At 46.1% G+C, this 19,914-nt stretch overlaps 1 protein-coding gene across 1 annotated transcript in view; it reads left to right on the plus strand.

Moving 5' to 3' along the window:
* RAD9A (RAD9 checkpoint clamp component A) overlaps positions 1 to 18,241 on the plus strand; it is a 65,653-nt gene extending 47,412 nt beyond the window's left edge. The window contains exons 10-11 of the mRNA XM_073588253.1: positions 75 to 279; positions 17,577 to 18,241. Coding sequence (XP_073444354.1) covers positions 75 to 279; positions 17,577 to 17,660 — 289 coding nt within the window. The 3' untranslated portion in view covers positions 17,661 to 18,241. The remainder of the gene's footprint in view (positions 1 to 74; positions 280 to 17,576) is intronic.
* Positions 18,242 to 19,914: the final 1,673 nt, after the last annotated feature.

Here is a 19,914-nt window from a genome sequence, read left to right on the forward strand (position 1 = left end):
TAGAAGGTAGAAAGATGTGGCTGTAATGGCTGGAGTTGTTTAGCACTGATGGACTTCTATAATTGCTTTATCAGACCTTGCTTACCAAACGATGATGATTTTCTGGGTGATGACATTGACTACATGATCGCCATGGAAACTACTCTAGCAGGAGCTTCTTCACCACCCCGTAGTCCAACATTCAATCATCCCCTTCCTGTACAAGAAGAGCAAACCTTATCTTCAGGAAGTGACGATGATCAGGAACGGGAGATACCTGGGACGCCACCCAATAAAAGGGTAAGGAGATGGTGCATATTATGGCATCGTAATCAGAACTGGAAGCCATCCTTCATATATGATTGTGTCTCCCTGCTCGAATCTCTCCCAACAATGTCTCAACTCATCTCAGTCTCTTCAAGAATATATAGAACCCTTGTGTAGCAAACCTTAAAGGGAATCTATCAGCAGAATTTCACCCTCCAAACTACTTATATGTGTGTAACTTTTTCAAAGACCAGTCCAGCAATACCTTACATGGCCAGTCTGTTCCTCCATTACTGAGAAGTCAGCATCTGTATTGATATGGAAATGAGGCTGAAGAGCTATTTGCAGGTCTGAAGCCTCTGTCACTCCAGCTCTATTCGCCACCCAGTACCACCTCCTCTTGCTTGATTGACAGCCTCTATGCTGTGTGATTTCAGGCATAGCAACTGTTATGTAAGAGGTTGCAGCATTGGGCAGGCAATAGATATGGAATGACAGAGGCTTCAGATCTATAACCTCATTTACATACCAATTCAATCACTGATTTCTCAGTAGGAACTGCCTGACCATGTAAAATGTATTGCTGGGCTTGTCTGTGAAATAGATATATTTACAGATAAATAGTTTGGGAGTGAAAACTCTGATTTAAAAATGGCATAGCAGGTTACACTGCATAAAAAAACAGTGGCCATGAGATTGCTATAAATCCCATCCACTTTGCTGGAACTGTGATTTTTGCGCAGCGAAAGGGCGCTGCTTTAAAAACACACCAAATGATCATCCTGGAAACATGGCTTAAAGTTACTCTCCCCTTTGTAGGCAAATATTAAAACATTAAACTGGTTATCTTGGGCACTTATAGTATATAATTAGGTGGGGAGTCCTAAGGTCACGTACACATGTTCAGTATTTGCAAGCCAATACCAGGAGTGGGTGAGAGAAACCCGTCACCACTTCTGTATTTATCACCCACTCCTGGTTTTGGCTTACAAATACTGATGTAAAATACTGACCGAATACTGAATGTGTGAACGTGGCCCTACAGTGTGTTATATACTGTTAGGATTCTGCTATGTTTCTACACTTTTGGCGCTCATGACTTGTCATCGTACATATGACTTGCAAACTGGCGATCACGTGCAGACAACTAGTCTTGAGTTGAGAGAAGAGTAAAAGAAAGTGCGCATGTTCACAAGTATGCAGATCACATTGGAGTGGATTGAGAAATGACGAGCTCTGGCAGTGTGGAAAGAGCAGAAGGTCTACTTTTAATATATTACATGCTGTTCGGATTCCACGTGCTAGATCCACTACCAAGTTATATCAATGTCCTGGACAACTATTTTAACCTCTTGTCGGCCAAAGAGGTATCTCCTATTTCCTTGCAGGGTAGCAACTCTGTGGTCAAGGACTCATGAGAGATGTCCGAAGTACTAATAGCCACATCTCAGCCTGGATCGCAGCTACAGCAGAGACTCAGGGCTCATTTTAAAGTTGTTGAGATTCAGCTTCAAAATGAGACAATGATTGCCGCTGTAGTCACAAACCAGCCCAAGATAAAGTGAAAGCTGCAGGTGTCTGGATTTGTCACTCCGACTATCGTTTAATCAGTGACATCTTGGACTAAGTCACAGCTAAATTCTTATTTCATTTTGAAGCTGAGATAGTTCTGCAATCCAGGCTGAGTTACAGCCTGTTAAAATGGCCAGGCCTGACTTCAGCCACTGAAGAGGAGGGGGATGCAGGGACAGGAAAGATATGATATGCGATCTCCTCTCCCTGTGTAAGAATAGGTTTGAATAACTCCAGCAAAGTAAAGAAAAAAAAGTAAAAACATATAGAACATTGTTTCTTTTTGAATTCCTTTATTGGAGAAAAAATACATATTTGACATGACTGTGTCTATAATAGCTTACAATATAAAACTAGCTTGTCACCTCTTAGCTCCAGTAAAAAGGCAGTCACTTGGTATAAGCACGTCACTCAAGGCGGTCAGTTGGTATAAGCACGTGACTACCGCCCATATTCATTGTATGGGTGTGAAGATTATGGTGCTTTTATTATTTACACAGAGCAAAGATGGGCAGCTGGAACCTATTCGGCACAGAGGGGGTGCAGGTTGAAGTTACCTATGCTTTTCCAAGTCTATACTCACTTTTCCAATTTCTGATAAATAATTTGGACAATCCCTTTAAGGCGCCAATAAAATCTAAATGGCAGTGAGACTAACGTTTTATCAGCCAACATCTATTCCTCTCTCTGTGTATGGGGACCTTGCCTGCCTTTTTCTACACCTCTCCTCCCACTGACTGAAGTGCCCACCCAATATAAAACTAATGGCCTTTTATGAGAGCAATAAATAAACAGATGTTTACTTATATGATGAAAAAAATGGCATAAAAAACTGTTATTAATATTTTATTTGGTAAAACCTTAAGTCAGTAATGCCACATATTTGGTCATAGCATAATCTATATCTATACACGCTGAGGTCGATTGTTAGCAATTTAAAATAGTGGAAGAGTTTTTGTTTTTCTCCAATCACCTTCCACGACAGCACCACAGGAGGATGACTCCTCACCCTAATAGAGACAGGATACACAAAGAGGTCAAATAGCTCCCAGCCTTATTCCTGCCTCCTCCATGTGCTGACGTGTCCGATAAGGTAAGTGACGTTAGAGGCCGGGCTCTCCTATATAGCATCCCTTCTGATTGTATTCCAGGATGGAATGCATTATCTTTTTAGAGTTAAAGTTGGATCTCATTGAGAGGTTTCAGCAGACAGGCTCTCCGCAAGTGATTGCAAAGGAGCCTCCCTTGTTGTCACCTTCAGGCCAGAGGGAAGAGTCTCATCCAATGGGATGAGGTTGTGCTGGGTCCGGTTACTTGGATATAAGTGCTGCGGAAAGAAGACACCCTAAGGTGCGACCTATCCTTTGGCTTATGGAGGGTTTATGTTCTTGCCACTCAGCATCTGCAGATCCCAGCGGTAACCCAATCCTAGTAAGTTTCCTGGCAATGGTAGGTCTTTTTTTTTCGATGCAGGTTGTATCTCTTTTTAAGTATTATTATTTCTCATCCAAAAATATGTATGAACTCCTTACAGCTGTAAAAAATACTATGGAAGTGGAAGAAGCAAAGACCCCTTGGTCGGTCCAAGACTAAATGTTCAGGGGCTCAGATCAAAAAAGAAGATTGTGTTTCCTATGCACAAAAACGTTCACAGATTGATCATTGTGCAGAAACCAGTGGGGGAGGGGGAGCGGTGGCAGGAGCCGGTGGCTGGGACATCATACTCGCCCTCCTGTGCCATCGTTGAACGTCCCATGCATCCTCTGTTGTCCCAGGGCTGGCAGCTTCTTCCTGCGTTGAGCGGTCACATGGTACCGCTCATGAAGGTCATGAATATGGACGCAACTCCACTCCCATAGGCGTGGCGTCCATATTCATGACCTTAATGAGCGATACCATGTGACCACTCAACACAGGAAGAAGCTGCCGCACCCGGATAACAGAGGATGCAGGGACGTTCAGCGATCGCATAGCACGGTGAGTATGGACGGAGGAGGATGGGGGAAGCACGAAGGAGGGCGCAGCAGGATGGGGGAGCACAGAGGAGGACGGGGGAAGCGCGAGGGAGGACGGGGGAAGCACAAGGGGAGCACGGAGCAGGATGGGGGAGGACAGGGAGCTGAGCTTCAAGCTGACGATCTGGCCAATTCAAAGAAAAAATTGACCATATGCGACATGAAATTATCTTCCAATCCCCTCATACCATGCACTGTCCTACCTCCCCCACTGCATCTACCTCACTCTCCGATTTTGAACCAGTCACAGAAGAAGAAGTAAGCAGGCTCCTTGCATCTTCTCGCCCTACCACTTGCACGTTCTCGCCCAACCACTTGCACCAATGATCCATTTCCGTCACATCTCCTCCAGTCCCTTTCCCCTGGTGTCACCACTCACCTAACTAAAATATTTAACCTCTCTCTCTTCTGGTATCTTTCCCTTCTCATTTAAGCATGCCATCATACATCCACTACTTAAAAAAAAACCATCCCTCGACCAAAACTGTGCCACTAACTATAGACCTGTCACTAATCTTCCCTTCATCTCTAAACTCCTGGAACGCCTGGTTCACTGCCGTCTGATCCGCTATCTCTCTGATAACTCTTCTCGACCCTCTCCAATCCGGTTTCCGCTCTTTACACTCTACTGAAACTGCCCTCACTAAATTCTCTAATGATCTACTAACAGCTAAATCTAATGGTCACTACTCCATACTAATTCTCTTGGATCTCTCTGCAGCATTCGACACTGGATCATCAGCTCCTACTCACTATGTTCCGCTCCATCGGCATCAAGGACATCGTTCTCTCCTGGTTTTCCTCCTATCTGACCGCTCCTTTACTGTTTCTTTTGCTGGTTCCTCCTCCTCTCATCTTCCCCTTACTGTTGGGGTTCCTCATGAATCAGTCCTAGGCCCCCTCCTTTTCTTTGTACATTGCCCCTATTGGTCAAACAATCAGTAGATTTGGTTTCCAGTACCATCTCTATGCTGATGACACCCAATTATACGCTTCTTCTCCTGACATCACGCCTGCCTTTTTAGAAAACACCAGCAATTGTCTAAATGCGGTGTCTAACATCATGTCCTCACTATATCTGAAACTGAACCTGTCAAGGACTGAACTCATTGTTTTTCCTCCCTCTACTAATGTAATTATACCCGACATTGCCATTTCTGTGTGTGGTTCTACTATTACTCCCCAGCAACAAGCCCGCTGTCTTGGGGTCATACTTGACTCTGAGCTTTCCTTTGCCCCCCACATTCGATCACTAGCTCGCTCTTATCTGCACCTCAAAAACATTTCTAGAAGTCGACCTTTTGTTACTTTTGACTCCGCAAAAACTCTTACTGTTTATCTTATTCATTCTCGTCTGGGCTATTGTAACTCTCTTCTAATCGGTCTCCCTCTTACCAATCTCTCCCCCCTCCAATCTGTCTTGAATGCTGCAGCCAGGATCATATTCCTCGCCAATCGTTACACCGCTTCCTCTACCTTGTGCCAGTCATTACACTGGCTTCCTATCCACTCCAGAATCCAGTACAATCTTATTACCCTCACACACACAGCTCTCCATGGCTCAGCACCACTCTACATCTCCTCCCTCGTTTGTCTACCACCCTACCCGCGAGTATACACATGCTGTGACAATTCTTTGGAATGCACTTCCCAGGTCAATAAGATTAGTCCCCATTCCCTAGAATTTTAAGCGTGCCCTGAAAACATTTATTCAGACTGGCCTACCGCCTCAACACATTAACCTAACTCATTAACCTAACTATCCCTGTGTGGTACAGTCAAAAGTTTTACCATAACCAGGTTTCCCGCATCATGTTCCCACATGCTTTATGCATCTATTAGCCCTCTGTGTCTGTACTGTTACACACTTAACATTATGGCTGTTCCAAGCAATCAGGGCAATTATTACCACCCACCTTTCGTGTCTACCTTTTTTCCTCATAGATTGTAAGCTTGCGAGCAGGGCCCTCATTCCTCTTGGTATCTGTTATGATCTATGTAATTATTGTTATGCTGTAATGTCTACCGTCTGTACAAGTCCCTTCTGAAATGTAAAGTGCTGCGGAATATGTCGGCGCTATAGAAATAAAACTTATGATGATGGGGGAGCCGAGCCATGCATACTGGGAGGGGGGAGAACCACACCGAGCAGGACAGAGATGAGAGGACAATGTACACCCGGCTTATACTCGAGTCAATAAGCTTACCCAGTTTTCCGTGGCAAAATTACGGGCCTCGGCTTATACTCAAGTATATACGGTAGTTTCTACATCTGTGGCGAGATCTGTGTTCTGGGGCCTCAGTCAATTAGATCATCTCAAGATGGGCACTACCAGAGTGGATCTACTAGCTTCTCTGCCTCTCCTCCAGAAGGCAACAGAATTCCTGGCAGATGCGTCTGCGGAGTCAGTGAGTGGCGACGAGATCTTTAGTTCTGTCAAAATCCTTGAGGTGAGCACTCTGCTGAAATCATGGCATTGAGAAGTGGTTTCCCAAGTTAAGCTTACTTCCATTCCCTTCCGGGGAGAATACACGTTCGGCCCGACAGTGAATGATTCACTAGAAAAGGCCACCGATAGGATGAAATCTTTGCCTGAATCGAAAAACTCCAGAACAAAAATTTCCTTTCTTCCACCACAGAACCAGTCCCTTCAATACAGAGGGAAGGCAAAATCCAGACGATGGGGTTGCCCCAGAGGGGGACGTGGCAGAAACATCTTTCTCTCCAAAACCAGCAACAGGATAAACGATGGCGCCAGAACAGTAGGGGGGCTGGATCTCCAAATTCTTCCCCAGCGGCAGACAGTTTGTTCAAATCCTGAAATCCTTCAGAGAAGGAGAAACAAGAGTTCTTCTCCTGTCCTCCACAGAACCTGAAAATAACTCCCCTTCTCCGGAACTACGAAATGCCCTGATATCCGGTCTCCAGGATTTGCTCTCTTCGGGGTAATCTCTTCAGTTCCAGAGATAGAGGCAGAGGTCATTATTCCCGGCTATTCCTTGTAAGAAAACCAAGAGGAGTTTACTGAATAATCATAACCCTAAAGCCTCTAAACAAATAAATCACCTACAGAAGGTTCAAGATGGAGTCCATAAAATTTGCCGTCCCTTGATGGGGGAGAACTTCGTCATGGCAACCATCGCCTATTATGATGTTCCCATCAATCCAGCCTACTGGAAATTCTTAAGGTTCTCGGTTACCCAAGGAAGGCAGATATCACACTTGCAGTTCAGTGTTCTGCCATTGGGGATATCATCAGCACCTCGAGAGTTCACCAAGATCATGGCAGAGGTAGTAGCATTCGTCAGGATGCATGACACCTGCATTCCTTATCTTAACAATTTCCTGCGCGTGACCCCTTCTGTACCTCTCTCTGCTCAGGGAACACCTGCAGAGAACTATGCAGATTGTGACACCCACAGGGAGGCTGGTGAACCCTCAGAAATTGGACTTGGTCCTTTTCACCCAAGATAACCTTTCTAGGTATCCTGGTGGACTTTTGGAAACAGATATCCTTTTTCCAAGAGCGAAGTAAATTCAGCTGCGATTCAAAAAATCTTTCCTACGGAGCCAGAGTACGGTGTCCTTAAGATTTGTGATGTCACATTCCAGAGTTCTGCAAACCTACATCCTTTCAAGCGGGGATGCATCCCAAAAGTCCCTGAGCAAGAAGGTACCTGTGCCCGATCAAGTAATGTTTTCTCTCGCCTGTTGGCTCATTCCAAGGAATACAGAGAAAGGAGTCGCCTGGATTCAGAGTCCTCTGACAATGATAACAGTGGATGCCAACAATTGAGGATGGGGAGCTAAGATCTCCCAAACTTCTTTAGCGTAGATCTGGGTGCAAGAAATCAGCCAGTTATCCTCCAACTACAGAGAACTAAAGGCAGTAGAGGAGGCCCTCAGGTTAGCAACGTCCATAGTACAGGCTACCCATGTAAAGGTTTATTCTGACAACATGACCACAGTAGCAAATCACCTCCATCAGGGGAGCACGAAGTGTGAAAATCTAAAGTCAGTCTCAAGAATTTTCTAGTGGGCAGAGAAACATCTCTATCGGATCTCCGCATAAAAGACTTTGTCTACATCCAAGTTGACTTGCTGAGCAAGAAGGATGTACATGCGCTTCTCACAAGATTAGAATATCATCAAAAAAGTTAATTTATTTCAGTTCTTCAATACAAAAAGTGAAACTCATTATATAGTCATTACAAACAGTGATCTATTTCAAGTGTTTATTTCTGTTAATGTTGATCATTATGGCTTGCAGCCAATGAAAGCCCAAAAGTGATTATCTCAGTAAATTTGAATTAAGAATAATTTACAAAAATCACCTGCAAAGTCTTCCAAAGCGCTTGAAAAGGTCTCTTAGTCTGTTTCAGTAGGCTCTACAATCATAGGGAAGACTGCTGATTTGACAGATGTCGAGAAGACACTCAGCAAAAAAGCAGCCGACAGCACAGCAAGGGACTAAAGGGATGCAAGTTCAAAAGTTCATGAACCCAGATGAACAAAATATCCATATAAGAAAAGGAACAGCATCCAAACCAGGTGAAAGACGTATCAAAGATTTATTCTGTCAATATAGAATACAACGTTTCGGCCATATTGTGGCCTTTTTCAAGTATAACAAATAGCACAAATGGTGGCCTTTTATGGTGTGGCACAGCCAATCACCACTCCGGTTACACCCATCACATATAATCATACATTAGATGCATATAAATACATCAATCAGATACATATATATTCAATATAGCAGCCTAACTAGAATATATCAATGATCATCATATCCTTATTAAGAGCATTACAAAAATACACCAATAAATCCCCAAATGAACCCAACAATAGTCACCATGCATCCAAATATCCATGGAAATGACGCACCAATCACCAACAGTGGTACATATCCCTGAGAAATCCACCTATCCATGTTCCCATGATAATGGCGCCAACCCCAGAAGCCAATTACAAGAGGACTCACATATCTATGTAACGGGAGACTTCCCTCTTCCCTCCATACACATGTCATCATCAGCAAGAGCTGAGCCACGTCAGAGGCGCAACCCCATGACGCGCACACCCAGGCCACGGCGCCAGCACCGCCCACCCCAACAGGCGCGATCACGTGATGCGCTCAAAACATAGCACCGCGCTTGCGCAGTGCCATGCATGGGACGCAACCACAGTTTCTTCGGTCGTCCATGACAGCACCACCTGAGAGAGGGAATCCGCCCTTTAGGAACAGGAAACCTACAGATACAAAAAGGCGGCACCTCTCCCACGCATCAGTTGGTTTCCTGTTCCTAGAGGACGGGACTTCCTTCAGATCGTCGAGGGATTCCCATGGGGAATCCCTCGACGAAATCCATGGGGATACTCATGGAGTCGTCGAGGGATTCCCAGGCCGGCTGACCGACCCAGGTAGCGGGGGTTTCTCCTACCTCGGTCACGCTCGGGTCCCTGGAAGCGCCACGGTGGGGCCAGGTAGGTCGCCACGGCAGTGGTCGGAGCAGGTGGAGCACAGGGTCCGGTGGACAGCCGCCTCCATATTGCGGGCACCGGGTATGTATGCCCCGGGCCCCTCCTGGTGCGTTCTCCCCCCGGAGGTCCGGTCCCCCTCTCCTATCCGGGCGGCGGTGACGGCGGGCATACCGGAGCCGGGGGCGCCATGCCGGCTCCTTCCGCGCGCTCCCATGGGCTCTGATGAGCGGCGGAAGTGACGCGGCGGAAGGGGCAGGGCCGGGAAAGCCGAAACCGGAAGTCGGGTGCCGACCGGCTTTCCAGTGCGCGCCGCGGGTGCACGGCGGTCCGGGGTGGCGCGCGGTGCCCGGGGCGGGGAGGGGGTGGCTGGTACAGGCGGGGGGAGGTCGCGGGGGGGGTCCCGGGTGGGAGGTGCCACGCCAGAACCCTGCTGACCCGGACACTGGGAGGCCTTAAAAGACAGGAGGTGACGCTGCTGAGGTGCTTCTGAAGGCCCAGCAATGGAGACGACAGAAGCCCCCATAGAGCAGCAGGACGAGGCGCAGGAGCGCCCACAGAAACAGGCCATGGTGAAGCCTCATGCGAGTGGCCAGCAAAAAAAGCAGAAACGTCCGAGCAAACAGAGCCACAGAAGTTCCTTCAGGATAAAGGACCCTCCTGCCTCGCTCCGTGATCCGGTACCTGCCTCATCTGCATGGGTAAGAGATCTCTGTGAATGTACCCTGATGCAGTGTTCCCTTATGTTTTTTTCGCAGGGGAGGAAAGCTACGGGAAAACAAGCACAGGGAATGTGCCCTCTGTAGTTGCCCCTTGCCAGACGGCCACCCTAAAAAGTTGTGTCAGCCATGCGTGCGACAAACGGTAGGGGTTGGATAGGGACGGGAGCCCAGGGGTAGACTGACAGGCCCTTACACTCTCCCCCGTCCATACAGGTAGCGGAAGAAACGCCGGACTTCACCACAAGCCTGAGGGAAATTATCAGGTCGGAAATGAAGGCCCTATCTAAAAGGGATTCTTCTAAAGGAAGAGAATTTAGTCTCTCAGGTTCGGAGTCCTCGGCCGCCCCTAGGATCGATGACCCCTCAGATTCCCCGGCCTCCACTTCGTCTTCTTCAGAGGAAGACTCAAGCCGATTCTGCTTCCCCTTAGATCAAATGGATAGGCTGGTTAAAGCAATAAGGTCCACCATGGGGGTAGCAGACGCAAAACCAGAACTTTCCGCACAGGACGTGATGTTCGGGGGTCTAGATCCCAGAAAGCGCAGGGCCTTTCCATTAAATGATAAAGTCCAGAGCCTGATAGATAGGGAATGAAAAAGACCTGAAAAAAGGGGCTCCTTGCCACCTGCCTTCAAGCGGAGGTACCCGTTCGATGATCCAGTGGTAAACAGATGGGATAAGGCCCCTAAGCTGGACGCAGCAGTAGCCAAAGCCTCCAAAAAATCATCCATACCATTCGATGACATGGCCTCCTTAAAAGACCCGCTGGATAAAAAAGCGGATTCCTTTCTAAAAGGAACATGGGAGATGTCAGCAGGTGCTTTAAGACCAGCGATAGCTGCCACATGTACGGCCAGATCCATGATGGTCTGGCTAGATCAACTGGATTCCCAACTGAAGGACGGAGCCTCAAGAGCATCCATTCGAAAAACTCTACCAATCATCCAAAGTGCTGCAGCTTTTTTGGCTGATGCCTCAGCAGACTCTGCGAGAATGGCGGCGAGGACCGCGAGTTTATCTAACGCAGCACGAAGGGCTCTCTGATTAAAATGCTGGCCAGGAGATATCCAGGCCAGTTCACGACTCTGCTCCATTCCATGCGAGGGGGAATATCTGTTTGGCCCCGTTTTGGATGAACTTTTAGAGAAGGCCGGGAATGATAAAAAGAAGTTCCCCAGTCTGCCGAACCCTTCTTATAGACGTCCCTTTACTAGGAAAGGATATTTCCATAGAAGGCCGTCCAGGGACCAAGGCAGATGGGATGACAAGAAAAGGAGAGGTACAGGTTTCATGTTCAGAGGTGGGGGGCGCCAGGAAGGTCCAGCCCGTGACACTAAAAAGCCGCCCCAATGACTAGCTGCTCCGGTAGGGGGGAGACTAGCTGCCTTCTACCCAGCCTGGTCTATGAATTCTAGTAGTAGCTGGATACTGGGGGTGATAGCTGCGGGTGTACGACTAGAGTTCACCCGGGTCCCCCAAGATCGATTTAAGGTTACCCCGCTCAGGACTTCCACATCAGAACAAGCTGCCCTGGAGGCCGAGGTTCATGATCTTTGCCGCAAGAAGGTCCTAACTATGGTTCCAGAAGGAGAAAGGGGAAAAGGTTTCTACTCCCCTCTGTTCCTGGTCCGCAAGCCAGACGGCTCCTTTAGGACTATAATAAATCTTAAGTCCCTCAACGAATTCCTGGTCATACGACCGTTTAAAATGGAGACAATTCATCAATAAAAATGCTGTTTAAAAATTGCTTTATGGTAGTGTTAGATTTAAAAGATGCTTACTACCATATACCCATTCATGCAGCTCATCAGCGCTTCCTCAGAGTGGCGGTTCAGTTAGATGGGTCAGTTCAGCATTTCCAATATGCAGCCCTCCCCTTTGGGGTGGCAGTCGCTCCCCGAGTATTTACTAAAGTGGTAGCGGAGGTTATGGCCCATCTACGTGAATCAGACATTCTAGTAGTTCCCTACTTAGATGACTTCCTGATTGTAGGAAAAACGGTGAAACATTGTATGGAACAGCTACAAAGGGCAATGTGTGCCTTAGAGCGGTTAGGTTGGCTGCTTAACATTAAAAAATCTCGGTTGCAACCGATGAGAGTCCAACAATTCTTGGGCTTGATCCTAGATTATGAGAAACAGGAATGCCGTCTGCCTCCGGAGAAGCTTGATCGCCTACACTATCAGGTCCTGAACGCTTCCAATAACCCCACCATGTCCCTCAGGAGAGCCATGTCCCTTCTGGGTTCTCTTTCATCCTGTATCCCGGCTGTCTAGTGGGCCCAATTCCATTCAAGAACACTACAGGGCGAAGTTTTAGTACATCAAAGAATGCTCGGAGGTTACTTAGAGGGCCAGCTAACCTTGTCCCGGAACACAAGGGAGTCCCTAGAGTGGTGGCTAGACAAGGATAATTTATCCAGAGGGGTTCCCTGGGAGTATGACATATCCCGCATAATCACCACGGATGCTAGCCCTTCCGGTTGGGGGGCCCATATGGGTGAGATTCTGGTACAGGGCCTATGGGAGCATCATCAGATAGAGATGTCATCTAACCTGAAAGAGTTGACAGCAGTAGAACAGGCAGCTAAGAGACTACTTGTGTATCTACAGGGCCATCATGTGCGCGTGTTCTCCGACAATCAGGTCACCGTGGCTTATATCAACCACCAAGGCGGGACTCGTTCCAAACCCCTGATGAATGTGGCAGAACGGTTGTTCCAGCTAGCAGAGCGGCATTTTCTATCTTTAACAGTGCTACATATAAAAGGGAAAGCAAATATCACAGCAGATTTCTTAAGCCGCAATCTACTAAGACAAGGAGAATGGTCCCTAAAAACTTCCATCTTCGACCTGATTGTACAAAAATGGGGTCAACCAGAGATAGATCTCTTCGCTACCATGGAAAACAGAAAATTAAGGCAGTTCTGCTCCCTAAATCCCAGAGAGAACCCCCTGGCGGTAGATGCCTTTCTGATAAAGTGGGACTTCAGGCTAGCATATGCCTTCCCTCCCCTATCACTACTACCCCTAGTGTTGAGAAAAATCAGGAGGGACAGAGCGAGGATTATAGTTATCGCTCCATTTTGGCCCAGGAGGGCATGGTTCTCATGCCTCAGGACCATGTCGGTGTCCGAGCCTTGGGTCCTTCCAGACATCCCGGATCTCCTATCCCAGGGCCCAGTCTTCCATCCTCAGGTGGCTGGCCTACATCTGACGGCGTGGAGTTTGAACGGACATTGCTAAGAGAAAAAGGCTTCTCCCCAGACCTGATTAACACTCTACTTAAAAGTAAAAAAATCACTACCAAAATCTATGTCAGGATTTGGAAGAGATTCCTTCAGAACTCCGGAATAGTCGCTGGGGGGTTCAGCACCTATAAACCAGATCTTAGAGTTTCTTCAGAAAGGTTTGGATATGGGGCTTTCCACTAGTACCCTTAAAGTACAGGTATCAGCCTTGGGGGCCCTCTTTAGCTGCAACATAGCGGGTAATTACTAGATCAGTAGATTCATTAAAGCAGCAGGTAGATCCAGGCCAATAGTGAAAGATAGGTTCATGCCGTGGGACTTAAACCTAGTCCTCACGGCTATGACAGAGGCTCCATTCGAACCTATTTCATCAACTTCCATAAAAAACCTGTCCCTTAAAGTAGCCTTCCTGGTAGCTCTAACCTCAGCTCGTAGGGTGAGCGACATCCAGGCATTATCTAGGCGTCCTCCTTATATACAGTTTAAGGACGATAGAGTAACACTCAGACCTGATCCTGCGTACTTACCTAAGGTAGTTTCTAGCTTTCACAGGACACAGGAGATAGTCCTTCCATCCTTCCTCCCTAATCCAGCTAATGAGAAGGAAAAGAAACTACACACCCTAGATGTTAGGAGATGCCTCATAGAATATCTGGCAGTTACTGATCCCTGGAGAAAAGATAATGCCCTGTTTGTCTCCCATCAAGGCCCTAGGAAAGGTTGTAGAGTGTCAAAAAGCACACTAGCTAGGTGGATTAGAGAGGCGATTTCTATAGCATACACCTCAAAAGGCAGGTCGCCACCCGGAAAGCTGAGGGCGCATTCCACCAGAGCCATGGCGACCTCGTGGGCCAAGAGATCAGAAGTCTCCATCGACCAGATATGTAAGGCGGCTACTTGGTCCTCTCCGAGCACCTTTTATAGTCATTATAGGCTAGACTTAGGTGCTTCCACAGACCTCTCTTTTGGTTTAAGGGTACTGCAGGCTGTAGTCCCTCCCTAAATAGTTATTACTCTCTGTAATTCTCTCAGGTGGTGCTGTCATGGACGACCGAAGAAAGTCGTAGTTACTCACCGGTTAACGGTATTTTTCGGAGTCCATGACAGCACCCGTATATTCCCTCCCTTTAGTTTAAAATTTTGGGTGTGCACTTCTTCCCCTTATAGGTACACGGGTAATTTAAATAGTCGTGTAAAGTATTGTATATAAATTATGCTATTAACCGTTGTGGTCCTCTTGTGCTCTGTAATCCAACTGATGCGTGGGAGAGGTGCCGCCTTTTTATATCTGTAGATTTCCTGTTCCTAAAGGGCGGAGCCCCTCTCTCAGGTGGTGCTGTCATGGACTCCGAAAAATACAGTTAACCGGGGAGTAACTACGACTTTCTTCTGTGCTTGATAGGCCAGCAAACTTGAAGGACCTTAACCCCATAGAGAATCTATGGGGTATTGTCAAGAGTAAGATAAGAGACACCAGACGAAACAATGCAGACAAGCTGAAGGCTGCTATCAAAGCAACCTGGGCTACCATAACACCTCAGCAGTGCCACAGGCTGATCTCCATGTCACGCCACATTGATGCAGTAATTGATGCAAAAGGAGCCCCGACCAAGTATTGAGTGCGTTTACTGAACATACATTTCAGTAAGCCAACATTTCGGATTTTAAAATCATTTTTCAAGCTGGTGTTAAAAAGTACCTTATATATGCGAGTATAAGCAGAGACCCCTAATTTTGCCACAAAAAACTGGGAAAACTTACTGACTCGAGTACAAGCTAAGGGCGGTGCTGCACAAGGGTTAATGGTGGCCCAATAAGATGCTCCATAGATAAAATACCCCCCATAAAATGCTGCACAAGGGTTAATGGTGGCCCAAGAAGATGCTCCATAGATAAAATGCTGCACAAGTGTTAATGGTGGCTTAAGAAGATGCTCCATAGATAAGTACCCCACATAAAATGATGCACAAGGGTTATTGGTGGCCCAGGAAGATGCTCCATAGATAAATACGGCCCATATATTGCTGCTGCAATTAAAAAAAAAAAAAAAAGACATATGTCTATGGGTGCTTGTGAATCATCGGATTGCATTTGGATGTCTTCCTAGGGCAGTATAATTACTGTGGGTGCCTACAATGGAGAAGATGGAAAAATTACTTTCTTAGTCTCCTCAGCACCTGTGCTGTGATTTTTGTTTTTTTCATGCTAGAGAATCGGAGAACAGTGCACTGACACTTGGCTCACACTCACAGCAGAGTTTGAGCGTAGTGTCATTAGCATATTGCATCCGATGCTCTCACATCAGATGCTATACGCTAATGTGACCCTGGTGTAAGCTCATTCATTGATCTAAGCTCGAATGATCACCTTTTGATAAGGAGATTCATGACTGCAGCCTCCCGTATACGCCTTAGATTGACCAGCCTAATCCCATCCTGGTATCTGAATATCTTCCTCAAAGGTCAAACACTTCCTCCATTATCCTCCAAGCTAATATCCTCAATAGACCTAGGTAAACTATCCTGGAAAACAGCCTTTATGGTAGTGATTACAACAACCAGGAGAGTTGGTGAACTTCAGGCTTCCTCGATCAGGGAGCCCTACCTGAAGGATCTCGAAGATAGTTATTTTCTTTCTGGACCAATCTTTTTTTGCCCAAAGTGGCTTCTGAGTTCCACAGGTCTCAAAAAATTGTTATTCCTTCCTTTTGCCAATATCCAGCAAATGATAGCGAAAAGGAGTTTAATTCCTTAGATGTATGAAGAGGGGTCCTTCACTACCTTTAACAATCAGATCCAGTAGAAAGGGTCAGAATCTTTGTTCAGCTCTACGGTCAAAACAAGGGGAAGAAGATATCAGAGAGTACAATTGCCAACTAGATTAAGAGAACAATTTGCGATTGAAACCAGAACCTTTTGCACCAGGAAAAATGTACAGCTCGCTCCAAGTGCTTCCATCAAGCAGATCTGCAAAGCTGCTACCTGGTCCTCGGTCCATACATAGACCAAACGTGATGTCCATTAAAGGTTTGGCCTTTGGGAGAAAAGTGCTCCGGACTATTGTCCTTTCCTGACATTATTCATAGGTATTTCTACTGTGGTGCGGTTGTGGAGGGTGATTAGAAAAAATAGAATTAGCCTTAGTCTAAGTTCACACTTGGGTTTGGGTAGAGTACGTAGGGCTGCATACTTCCTCCGTTAAGCTCCACCTTCTTACGCACTTCTTCCCTTAAGCTTTGCCTACTTCCGCATGCGTCCTGCGTACACAGGGACATGCGTTGTATGCGGATTCGTCCACATGAGTTGTTTAGGTGTGCCTGCTGATCGCACAGAAATGCAACATGTTACATTCGGCGGGCACGTCAAAACAATGCATGCGGACGCATCTGCATGCAATGCATGTGTCCTGCGTACCCAATGTTAAAGGTGGGTACGCAGGACGCATGCGTAAGTAGGCGGGGCTTAAGGGAGGAAATACGCAGCCCTACGCACTCTACCTAAACGCAAGTGTGAACCCAGCCTTATTGGTAATTTGGTTTCTAAGAACCCTCCATGACAGCACAGGTAATTCCCACCCTTCTGTTTTTTTCTATTGCTTTAATTCATTGTTAAATATCTGAAGCATTCAGAATGGGGTGGCATGGTGGCTCAGTTGTTAGCACTGCAGCCTTGCAGTGCTTGGGGTCCTGGGTTCAAATCCGAGGACAACATCTGCAAGGAGTTTGTATGTTCTCCCCGTGTTTGCGTAGGTTTCCTCTGGGTACTCCATTTTCTTCCCACATTCCAAAGACCTACTGATAGGGAATTTAGATTGTGAGCCCCATCGGGGACAGTGCCATTAATGTCTGTAAAGCGCTGTTTAATTAATGGCGCTATATCAATGAGTAAAAATAAATAAAATAAATTCCTTGGTGGTCCTTTAGAAAAAAATTGGAGAGGGCATTGGAGAGGCTATTTGACCTCCTTGTGTTTCATGTCGCTATTAGGGTATGGATTCATCCTCCATTGGTACTCTTGTCGAGGGTTCTTAGAAACCAAATTACTGGTAACTCAATTTTTTTTGGCCTGTTCCCAAAACTAAATACACAAAAATAAAACATTAACCAAAAATGGTACACTTAGAAACCACAGCTTCCACAGACCCCTTATTACATATTATTGTATTGATGCAAAAAAAAAAGTTTTGAAAAGTAGAGGTGAAAAATAAAGTTTTAAGGGAGTTAAGCTGTTTTTTGTACTGACTTCCCATTATAAAATTCACCTTGTGTTTTTCTTATTTTTGCATTTTAGTTCCGGTCTTTATTCTTTGATTCTGTTATCCAAAATTCTGGTCAGACAAGACAAGAAGTTCTTGCAGAGGACAGTGATGGATAGTGTTGTACCAAATCCTGGCACTCAGACAGCAATGTGATCCTGCATAAAATCAAGAGTACTTAACACTGTCCTCTGTAGCACAAAGCGAGACATTCCCAGGTCCATTTACGGACTCGACACAGCACGTTGGATCTGTGAAGTAAGGAGTCTGTGATATGTGGCCCCACGATGCTTGCAGACGGAGATACTGCCAAGAATTTCGTAACATTACATGGAGATGCACACATTTTACAAGATAAGGAGACATTTCTAAAAAAAAAAAAAAAAAAAAAAAAAAAAGGTTTGTAGGTCAAGTTCCTAATTTTATTTTTTAAATAAATAGCCTATGCGGTGGAAATGTTTTTTTGTTGTTGGTTTTGTTGTCTTTTTTAATTATTTTTTTAGAGTTTGACCATTTCATATACAGTGGCTTGGGAAAATATTCCCCCCTTGACTTTTACCTACTTTGTTACATTACAACCTGTGTTTAAATATTTTTGTATTCTGATTTGTCTGTGATGCATGAGCACTAAATAGTCTAAGTTGGTGAAGAGAGAAAAATATAGACATAAATAAAATTTATGGGATCAAGTAACTGAAAATTGGCATGTGCCTATCTATTCACACCTTTTGTAATGAAGCCTCTCAAAATTTCTAGTGCAAGCAATTACCTTCAGAAATCACATGCTTGGTGTGCAATCGAAGTGTCACATGGTCTGTCAGTACATGTATACCTTTTCTGAAGGGCCACTACACCACTAAGCAAGAGACACCACTAACTAGAGATGGGCAAACCCGAACAGTAAAGTTCTGGGTCTGTACCCAACACCTACTGTTCGGGCACGGACACCAAACACTGACTTCACAAGGATGTCTGTGTTCGGGTTCGGCACCCCAAACACTGGGTGTTTCTCGTGCTGTTATCTGCATGACCGCGCAAGAAAAAATGGCGGTTCTGATCGGCAATAAGATTTATACCACTGGTCAGAGCGCTGCGGCTCCTTCGCTGTCAGACAACAGCAAGAGCTCTCAGCTGTGATTGTAAGTAAAATGTTTACCTCCAGTCAATGATGTCGGATGATGGGACTACACGTCCCTCGACAGCTTTTTTTTCTAAATTTATATAGAGTGTAGGTGCCAGTTGATGAATATTCCCATCAGCCGCCGCCTGCTCCCGCTGTTATTAGTGGCAGCAGGCATAGGCTGATGGGAGTAGTAGTCCCATCAGCTGACACCAGTGACCGGAAGTAAACTTTTTACCTCCGGACACAGGTGCAGGCTCACACTATCATTTGACAGCGTGGGAGCCGCGGCTCTTTGACCAATGGTAATGATTTTACCGCCAATCAGAGGCAGTGTTTGCCACGCTGTCATGCACATGACAGCGTGGCAAACATTGGATGTTCGGAGCCGTCATTCAAGTGAATGGGATCCGGGTTCGAGTACTGTTCTGGTAGGTACCAAACTTTTCTTTAACTGTTCGGCCGGACCCAAACATCCAGGAGTTCGCCTATCACTAATGAAACACCGTGAAGACCAAGGAGATCTTGAATCTTGAGCAAAATCTGTCAGTGATTTGAGACTGGGTCAGAGGTGCACCTTCCAACAAGACCATGACCCAAAGGATACTGCTAAAGCAACAATCGAGTAGTTTAATGGGAAAGGTGTAAATATTTTGGAGTGGCCTAGTCAAAGCCCAGACCTTAAGCCAATTGAGAATCTGTGGTCAGACTTGAAGATTGCTGTTCCCTAGTGGAAAGCATCTAGCTTGATGGAACTTGAGCAGTTTTGCCTTGAGGAATTTACAAAAATCCCAGTGGCAAGATGTAGAAAGCTCATAGAGACTTATTCAAAGCGACTTGCAGCTGTAATTGCTGCAAAAGGAGGCTCTGCAAAGTACTGATTTTAGAGGAGTGAATAGTTATGCACACTGAAATTTCAATTACCGTATATACTCGAATATAAGCCGAGATTTTCAGCCCGTTTTTTTGGGCTGAAAGTCCCCCTCTCGGCTTATATTCGAGTCATATACACAGAGGGGGAGGGGGAGGGGGTGTCAGGTCATACTTACCCGTCCTGACGCTGTCTCTTGAGCCCCCAGCTTCTCCCCGTGCTCTCTCTTCCTGCCTTCAGCGGTCACGTGGTGCCGCTCATTAAAACTCATGAATATGCGCATATTCATGAGTTTTAATGAGCGGCACCACGTGACCACTGAAGGCAGGAAGAGAGAGCGCGGAGAAGCTGGGGGCTCAAGACACAGCGTCAGGACGGGTAA

The sequence above is a fragment of the Dendrobates tinctorius genome, unplaced genomic scaffold (genome assembly GCF_039654945.1).
Source record: "Dendrobates tinctorius isolate UK_male_01 unplaced genomic scaffold, ASM3965494v1 ptg000103l, whole genome shotgun sequence".
Lineage (NCBI taxonomy): Eukaryota > Metazoa > Chordata > Amphibia > Anura > Dendrobatidae > Dendrobates > Dendrobates tinctorius.